The 9053-nt window shown below is 44.6% G+C and overlaps 1 protein-coding gene and 1 pseudogene across 1 annotated transcript; both read left to right on the plus strand.

Annotated features, from left to right (window-relative positions):
- Positions 1–1465: 1465 nt before the first annotated feature.
- On the plus strand, positions 1466–3891 carry LOC139327966 (hydroxycarboxylic acid receptor 2-like; annotated as a pseudogene).
- Positions 3892–5079: 1188 nt separating this feature from the next.
- Positions 5080–8653, plus strand: LOC139327975 (flagellar attachment zone protein 1-like). The gene is made up of 2 exons (XM_070958066.1): positions 5080–6502; positions 8553–8653. Exons 1-2 carry the CDS (start codon positions 5080–5082, stop codon positions 8651–8653), a joined length of 1524 nt encoding a protein of 507 aa, XP_070814167.1.
- Positions 8654–9053: the final 400 nt, after the last annotated feature.

The following is a 9053-nucleotide window of genomic DNA, read 5'->3' on the forward strand; positions in this document are numbered from 1 at the left end:
TTCATCTGTACATAACAAATATTGGACTTTTGTCGAGTTTAAAATCACAATTCAGGTTTGTACAACTTTAATAAATGTGTGCAATTCATATATAGTAATATTCAAAGGGTAGTGCTCGGTTGCTGTTTGTTTACATTAACATGACTTGTACAACCCTGTTTCTTGACCTCCTAAGCATGTGGCTTGCATCTGTGTAATAAAGCAGACTGAACATCCATGTATGTATAATAGTCTGACATCCATAATAAATGTCTATGGGTTCATATAATGGCACTTCTAATGGTATATCTTGAGTGTGGTTTTTTCCAGGCATTCATGCTAATAAAGCACAAATTTGCTCATAAATAACCTGTTATTCATGTGTCTGCTCAGATTTCTTTATCTGATCTGTGTGAAAAGGTAATGTAACTGAAAAAAGATTAGATTGTACTCCTGATGTTTTCTAATCACTTTGACCCCTGACCTTTGACCTGTGGCTTAGGTTTCCACTGAAACAGGGGTAGCCTGTGTGAGGGGTTGCTCTGTCTGAAACAGTATTTTCCAGCCAAGACAAGCCTTTATGTAAACCAGCGGTCCCCAACTTTTTTTGTACCATGGACCGGTTTCATGTAAAGTAATAATTTGCGGCATAGAAATCAATAAAAACAAATTATTAACAATACAACTAACCATTAGCCTGAATGTATTGTTGTAATTAGTGGGAGCCCTACGCTTGTTTCTCTTCAACGAGAATCCTTCATTGCCTCATTTGCGAGCCTGTCGCCACATATTAGGCAGAGCGGGCTTGGTGCGTGAGAATCACCTCAAGCAATAAACCCGTATTTAAGTAGGACTGCTGATATTGTCTTGAATGCAGCTTTCTCTTTCTTGGAAGTTGTAGGCTCTTCTTGTTCTGTCTCATCATTTGGCCTTTTCCCATTTCCGAAGAAGCTTTCCAAAGACGTCTGCTTTTTACTCATTTTTTTCTGGCTTGTGATCTTATTTTTTACTACCATATCACGTGACCGAGACGAGCGGTTTGACATGTGCACAGTGGCACAGGTGGATGCACCTGAATTTCTATGGTGTAAGATCGCTGTCAAAAAGACGTGTCCAGAAATAAAGTTTCGTATTTGTAAAGTTGCCTGTGAATATTGAATGCCCTGAAGCCTATTTGTAAAGTTAACAATTTGTGTGTCATAAAAGTTGTTTTACACAAAATTCCACTGTCATATACCTGAGTCTGTGAAATTGGGTTCGGGTTACGAGTGTTTTTATATGAGTATGAGTCTAAAAGCTGTGAGTCTTGAGAATACAACTCATTTTTCTACGACTACAAAGTCTTCACTGTGAATACAAATTCAAGTTTACGGGTACGACTCGAAAAGTGCTGAAATAACGTTACTGGGGTCACAGTCAAGTCGCAGGGGAAAGTAATCGATCGTCGATTCCTCCAACTGCGCATGCGCATGCTCCAGACGCAAACATGCAGGGCAACACCGCCATCCCCGAGGAGACTTCACAGGTAATGTCAATAATAACGTGCATAGCTGTTATTGATTTCATAAAATCGAACCATTTTATACGATATACATTTCTTGGACTCACATACTTATTGTTTTAGCTTGCAAGCTTAAGATATTTACATGCCGATGAAGCTAGCTTAGTGCTATCGTTACTGGGTGCTATCATTCATAATTTTCGACCAGAGCATTAACAATCAAGCCAGATTTGGGATGAATTAACGTGAACCAGTAACTTTGTGTAAAGTTAACACGGAAAGAGGGAGAAGGTTGATATGGAGAAATAAATCCGGACATGATGAATCATCCTGCTTATTGCATGATTTACGAGTGAAATTATAAATTTGAGACAATAAGTTACTGGTTCACGTTAACTCATCCCAAATCTGGCTTGATTGTTAATGCTCTGGTGGAAAATTATGAGGACAGTGCATTTTTTGAGAGGTAACATTATATGTTTTATAGCTGTTTAGTGCTAACTAATTAGCACTGGCTAATTACCACTTCTAATCCCAGTAACGATAGCACTAAACTAGCTTCATCGGCATGTAAATATCTTTAGCTTGCAAGCTAAAGCAATAAGTATGTGAGTCCAAGAAATGTATATTGTATAAAATGGTTCGATTTTATGAGGTAAATAATGGCTATGCACGTTATTATTGACGTTACCTGTGCAGGGCTCTCAAGTTTTGAACTGTGTTCAAAGTGAGATTTGGCAGCGGCAGTGAGGGGTGGGGTGGGGACGGGGGTCTGATCTGATAAATGTATATAAATTGCTACAAATAAAAATAATTATTCAATTCAGCATTTCTTAGTGCAAGTGTGTGTGTGTGTGTGTGTGTGTGTGTGTGTAACCCCCGCCCTTCCCCATCCTGCTCAGTGCGTAAAAAAAAAAAAAAAGCAGCTCCCGCTCCAGCTCCCAGGCAGGAGACTGCTCCGATCATTCACTTCACATCACCACGACCGACACATCACCACTTCCTCTACCTGTTCCACTGTTTTATAAAATAGTTGCGCAACTTGGTGGGCGTTATCCTGGTAATTTCTCTGTGTGAGAAATACAAGATATGGCGTGTGAGCATGTGAATGGGTTGAAATGCGTGTGTCTCACGCCCAATGGGTGAGACTTGAAAGCTTTGCCAGTTTAATACAGTTTTGAGGTACATGTAGTTCTTTCTATTTTATGCTACTTCATATTGTATTTGTAAGTAATACTTTTTACTTCATTACATGTAAGTAGTAACTCTGGTTTCTTTGCTGATTCAGATTAAAGAATATAATCGACTAAAAGAACATGTTAAAAAAAGATAAGGGGATACTTCAGCAGTACATAAAGTACCTCAAATAAACTCCAGCTTTACAAGCTGCAGCATTACATCAGTAATTAAAATCCAGTAAAAAGATGAGGTTTATTGTAAAAGTACCACAGCGTAGAAATACTCTGTTACAAGGAAAAGAATAAATGTATTACAATCAAGACATCCTTAAAGTACCAAAAGTAACAGTACTCATTCTGCAGATGAATGTATGTCATATTACTGGATGGTAATCGGAGGTACATGAACGAGCCAGCGTCATTCATGATACAGTGTACTTTAACCTCTTTATGTACTGCTGGGTAGGTTTGTTCATAGTACTGCATCATTTATTAGTTGTGAGATGTAGAGTAGAAGTACAAGACAGCAGAAAATGGAAGTACTTCAGTAAAGTAGTACCTCATATTTGTGCTGTACTTAGTTGCATTCTACCTCTGGAAGTCCTGCTTAACGGTCTGGTTGTTGGTGATCTGCCCACGTGTTCCCATGCTGGCTTACAACCACATCAAGGGCAGTGGGAACAGCACCCAGTGCTTCTTCTTCACTTCTTACAAAGAGCCATCATCATCCTGGTGGGCATGCACTGTATCCTGACGGTGCTGGAGTTCATCATCCCGCTGGCCATGCTGCTGTTCTGCTCCATTCGGATCTCCAGGTTCCTGAAAGAGTGCCAGATGGGAAAAACCGACAAGGTGCGAAAGGCGATGCGAGTGTGCGCTGCCATCGTTGCCGTGTTCATGGTGTGCTTCTTACCCACCACGGTGACGACCATCGGGGTGTGGGTCATCCGCTCATACCGCCCGTGGCACTGTGCCTCCTTCTACACTTTCACCCAGCTCACCATCGTGTCTTTGGGGCTGAACTTCCTGAACTCGGCCCTTGGCCCCATCATCTACATCTTCTCCAGCTCCATGTTCAGGAAGGCGGTCTGCAGCTCGCTGCCCCGCGTCCTGCGCTGCAGACGGGACCCGGGCGACAGCGAGAACACGACTTCCTCATCGGGAACTCAGTCCACCACCCAGCAGGAACTGAAATCCATGAGGGCTGACAGAGGGAGTGAAGCCATGGAGTGAGTGCTTCCTCCATAATAATGACTGGACCAAGCAGTGCTGAGAAAAACGTTTCCACCTGAAATTAAAGTGCACTCTGTACCCAGAGACGGACAAATACATGTTCAGTCAGAGTGTAAATGTGTGGTGATGATGATGATGATGATGATGATGATGATGATGATGATGATGATGATGATGATGATGATGGGGGATCAGAATGTGTTCAGATCTGCCTGACCACATCTGGATGGTGTTCGGATCTCTGGTGTAAATGCAATTCACACAATGTGTGACGCAACAGCTTGTTTTTAGTAAACCTAAAATCATGTTGGAAATGAACTTTTTCTACATTTTATCACCATGTTTTTGTGTTTCATTGCCATCAGTTTGTAATCGCACTTCTGTGTGTAACTAACTTTTGTGTCATGTTTGTGTTGCTTTGGAAAAAACAAATAATCCATATTTTTCATATAAATATTCATTTAATGTTTTTTCACTGATGGTCATCCGTTTTGAATTCTCTCTCACTCAAACACACACACACACACACACACACACACACACACACACACACACACACACACACACACACACACACACACACACACACACACCATTATTATTATGATTATCATTATTGTTGTTTTAAACTGGCCTGCATGTCTTCACTGTTCTCACTGGTATTTTCCTTCCTCATGTTGTTCTGTCACTGTTTTCTCTAAATAAAGATATTTTAAGAAAAAACAAAAAAGGAAAAAGAGTTTTGGTGTCAATAAAGATATTTAAAAAAACAAAAAGGAAAAAGAGTGTTGGTGTCAATAAAGATATTTAAAAAAAAAAACAAAAAGGAAAAAGAGTGTTGGTGTCAATAAAGATATTTTTAAAAAAAACAAAGTGCTTTTGAAGGTCAAAGCCAATAGAATGGAGTCTTTGTGGCTTTGATGTAGGATTCTATAAATGTGCTCTCTGGCTGTTCTCCAGTCAGAGCATCTTTGAACTTGACCGAGGAGCATTGACATTATTGTTGGAGTACCACAGTCACATAGTTTCAAGAAGTATCTTCACAGGCGAGTGCAGTCTACCACAGGCGAGTGCAGTCTTTACAGGCGAGCGCAGTCTACCACAGGCGAGCGCAGTCTACCACAGGCGAGTGCAGTTTCTAACAGACAGTTCACTACTGACAATCTGATGGCACAGACAAGCTTCCCAATGATCAGGGGTCGCCTTGATCATCTGGGCCGTCTGGTCGTCGGCTCAGAGGTGCAACGTCTGCGAGACCAACTTCAATGCTATCAGTTTGCGCACGACTCGATGAACCAGGACTTGGTTCGATACAGGAGGGCGATGTCTGAGTGGAACGAAGAGCGAGAGAAGCTTTGCCACAGCGTGCAGCACCTGCAGCAGGACAACAGCAGACTGCAGGAGCTTCTGGAGCTCAAAGAGAGGGAGTTCCAAGATGAATTCAAGAGGACCAAGGAGATGTCCTCCCTCAAGACAAGCGTGCAGTCCCAGACAGAGCAGGTGGAGATCATCCCAAACCAGAGCGACGAGACACTCCACTTGACACTGGAGAAACTGCAGAGGACGCTGAACCAGGTGGTGCATGACCTCTACCTGAGAGACGAGGAGATCGACCTCCTCAAAGAGGAGAAAGACTGCCTGTCTCTCAGGCTCGAGGAGACAACAGCCACCGTGTCCCACAACAGAGCTGAATTTATCCGGTGCGAAAAAGCATGGAAGATCAAACACAACAATCTTCAGGAGAAGTTCAGAAAAAATCTGGCAGAGAAAGAGCAGAGCTGGGAGACGAGAGAGAAGGAGCTGGAAGGAGAAAGGAAACGTCTGGAGGAGCTCTGTCTGAAGGCCAATGAAGGCAATGAAGAGCGAGAGAAGCTTTGCCACAGCGTGCAGCACCTGCAACAGGACAACAACAGACTGCAGGAGCTTCTGGAGCTCAAGGAGAGGGAGTTCCAAGATGAACTCAAGAGGACCAAGGAGATGTCCTCCCTCATAGAGCAGGTGGAGATCATCCCAGCCCAGAGCATCGAGATACTCCAGTTGAAACTGGAAAACCAGAAGAGTGTCGTGCTGCAGAATGACCTGCAGATGGCGCTGAACAAGGTGACGCACCAGCTCTACCTGAGAGACGAGGAGGTCCACCTCCTCCAGCAGGAGAAAGACCGTCTGTCTCTCGATCTGCAGGAGAAGTTCAGAGAAGAGCTTGCAGAGAAAGTGCAGAGCTGGGAGACGAGAGAGAAGGAGCTGGAAGGAGAAAGGAAACGTCTGGAGGAGCTCTGTCTGAAGGCCAACACCAAGAGGAGGGCCTTGGTGTCCCGAAACAAATGGGTGAAGACTGGACTGAAAAAGGCGGCTACAAAGACAAAGACAACAGTCAAGAAAACGAATGAGACCGGAAAGGAGGAGAACGCAAACCCAGAACGCTCCGTCGGGGTCAACGAGACCACCGACAAGCTGCCGGGAGTCAAGGCTGAAATTCTCCACAGCGAGCAGACCGAACCCAACGATCTGCAGGAGAACCTCAGGGAGGAGCTGACCGAAGTCTGCCAGGCGAGAGCCGATCAGACGGAGGAGCAGGAGAAGGACGTGCAAGACGTCCACCTCAAGGAGGAGAGTAAGAAGGGTCGCTTCGGGTTTCTCTTCAAGACTCCAAAGACAAAGGAGGAGAAGGAAGAGAAGACGAAGCTGAAGGAGGAGAAGAGAAGGGAAAAGAAGGAGAAGAAAATGGAAAAGGAGGAGAAGAAGAGGATGGAAAAGGAGGAGAAGAAAAGGGAAAAGGAGGAGAAGAAGAAGGCAAAGGACGAGGAGAACAGAAAGGCAAAGGAGGAGAAGAAGAAGGCAAAGGAGGAGAAGAAGAAAGCTTAAAAGCTCGTGTCAGAGGACAGTGAGGAGGAGGAGGCTGCTGGTTGTCGGCCCCAGGTCGGATAACGGCAGCTCCCTCCTCCTCCCCCATCACCTCTCGACCCTCCCTCCACCGTCCTTCCACCCTCCCTGCCGTCTCCATCGCCCCCCTTCCTCCCTCCACCCCTGTCCCTCACCCCTCCTCACCCCTCCTCCCCCATGGCCCCTCCACCCCCCCTCCAACCCGCACCCCTCCCTCAGCCCTCCCCCCTCACCGCCTCCCCCCTTTAACCTTTAAAATTTAGATTTAACATTTTAGGTTTAGATTTAACTTTTAAAATTTAGATTTAACATTTTTTCCACGCCGCCTTCTTTGGACAGCACCCACAGACACACCTCCACCTTGTTTCCAGGTGACTTAGATTTAACATTTAGATTTAGATTTAACTTTTAGGTTTAGATTTAACTTTAAAAATTTGGATTTAACATTTTAGGTTTAGATTTAACTTTCAAAAATTTAGATTTAACATTTTAGGTTTAGATTTAACTTTTAAATCATTGCTAAAACACATTGCTTTAATCAGGACCAAATAAAAAATAAAAATTGGATAAAAAGAAATGCACGTATCTGTCTCTGTGAATGAAGACGGACAGAGGACAAACAGCTGGAAGACATGATGGAGGCTGTGAAGTAGAAGTCCTGCTCTCTGTCATCAAATACTCATATGGTTCATTTAGAGAATCGACTCACTGTGAAGGTGAAAATAAAATCAGTGTTTCGTCGTATTTCACATGTTTCTGAAACTTTTCTCCTCCAAACATTTCACAAGGTTTAATTTAAGACCTGTTGAAGGCCCAAAGAGGTCCAATCAGGTCATCGGTGTCCAACAGAATGAAGGTTTTTTGGATCCGGACTTCATGTGACGACCCCTCAGATTCATCGGGTGACCCTCTGGTGGGCCCCACCCCGGTACATGTACACGTACATATATACATGTACACACAAACATACATTTCTACACATATACACATACGTATATACGTACGTGTGTACATCAACGAGTGTGTGTTCACTGTGGTCCATCTTAAACGGTTTGACCGTTAGATGTTGAAGGTGTTTATCCAGAGAGGCTCAGGGACAGTTGGACAGTTGTCTCGTGAGGATTTGGCCTCTTTAAACGTCTCGGTGGTATTTCGTGGAGTCAAACTGTGACTTCCTGCAGCAGGGAGGTGTCTGAGGAGCAGGTTGCAGATGCTGCCATGTCTCCCTCTAGTGTTTGCTTCTGTAGCTGCTCCTCAGACTTCACATTCACGCTGTTGGTTAGAGTCCTTCAGCTCTGGTTCACTCACAGGAAATATCAGATTTACATTCTTTAAACTGTTGCTGCTTTAATCTACAGAAATGCATCATATCTATAAGATCATCACACGTTTGCAGCGTGGCCGTCCTGTGAGAACCACGTATCTCACATATCTCGAAAACTTCATTTTAGCACAAACATTCCACATCAACGCAGCTGGAGATACGAACTTTTCACTGGACAGGCAGGAATCTGAAAGGTAACTAAAGCTGTCAGACAAATGTAGGCGAGTAAAAGCACAAAGCTGCATGAAATGGAAATACTCAAGGTAGAAGTACCTCGAGTGTGTACTTAAGTGCAGCGCTTGAGTAAATGTACTCAGTTAAATTCTGCATGTCAGAATTGAGTTTGTTTAATCAATAGAGGCGATCGGGTAAAGACAGTTTCAGAGATGTTGGCAGGTGTCTCCTTTGGACGGGGCCAGGCCAGCTGTGTCCCCCTGTGTCCCGTCTTTGTGCTAAGCTAACCTAGCTGCTGACTGTATTTATCCCATAGAGGTGATACCAAAAACCTGCCACCACAAGAGGGCTTACAGGGAGCAGAAAGGGACATTTTCAGCCTGAGAAGGATCCCGCAGTGAATCCCACAGGACAAATCCAATCATCTCCAGACACACAGCGAGTGGCAGCTGCTCTCCTGGCAGATCTCCAAGAGGGAGTGACCAAGGGAGGGACGACAGACAGGAAGGAGGCCTGAGGAGGCTCGTCCTGCCGGCACGCCACGGCTCCCCAACAGACCGTCAGTTACTCCGCTGCTGTTTTCCAGAGCTGAATGGTTGCTCGACCCGGTGTGAAAGTTGGCAGCCAGTGTGTGATGGTGAGAGGCCGCAGGCAGGCCGGCGACACAAGGGCGCACTGTTTAGCCCCCCAGGCCTCGTGCCAACACTTGACCTTTGTGTGCCGACCACACGGCTCTGTTACTGTACCGTCTGCTCAGCCTGGACGCCTCACAGAACCACTGCTT

This window comes from Chaetodon trifascialis, chromosome 3, assembly GCF_039877785.1.
Source record: "Chaetodon trifascialis isolate fChaTrf1 chromosome 3, fChaTrf1.hap1, whole genome shotgun sequence".
NCBI lineage: Eukaryota > Metazoa > Chordata > Actinopteri > Chaetodontiformes > Chaetodontidae > Chaetodon > Chaetodon trifascialis.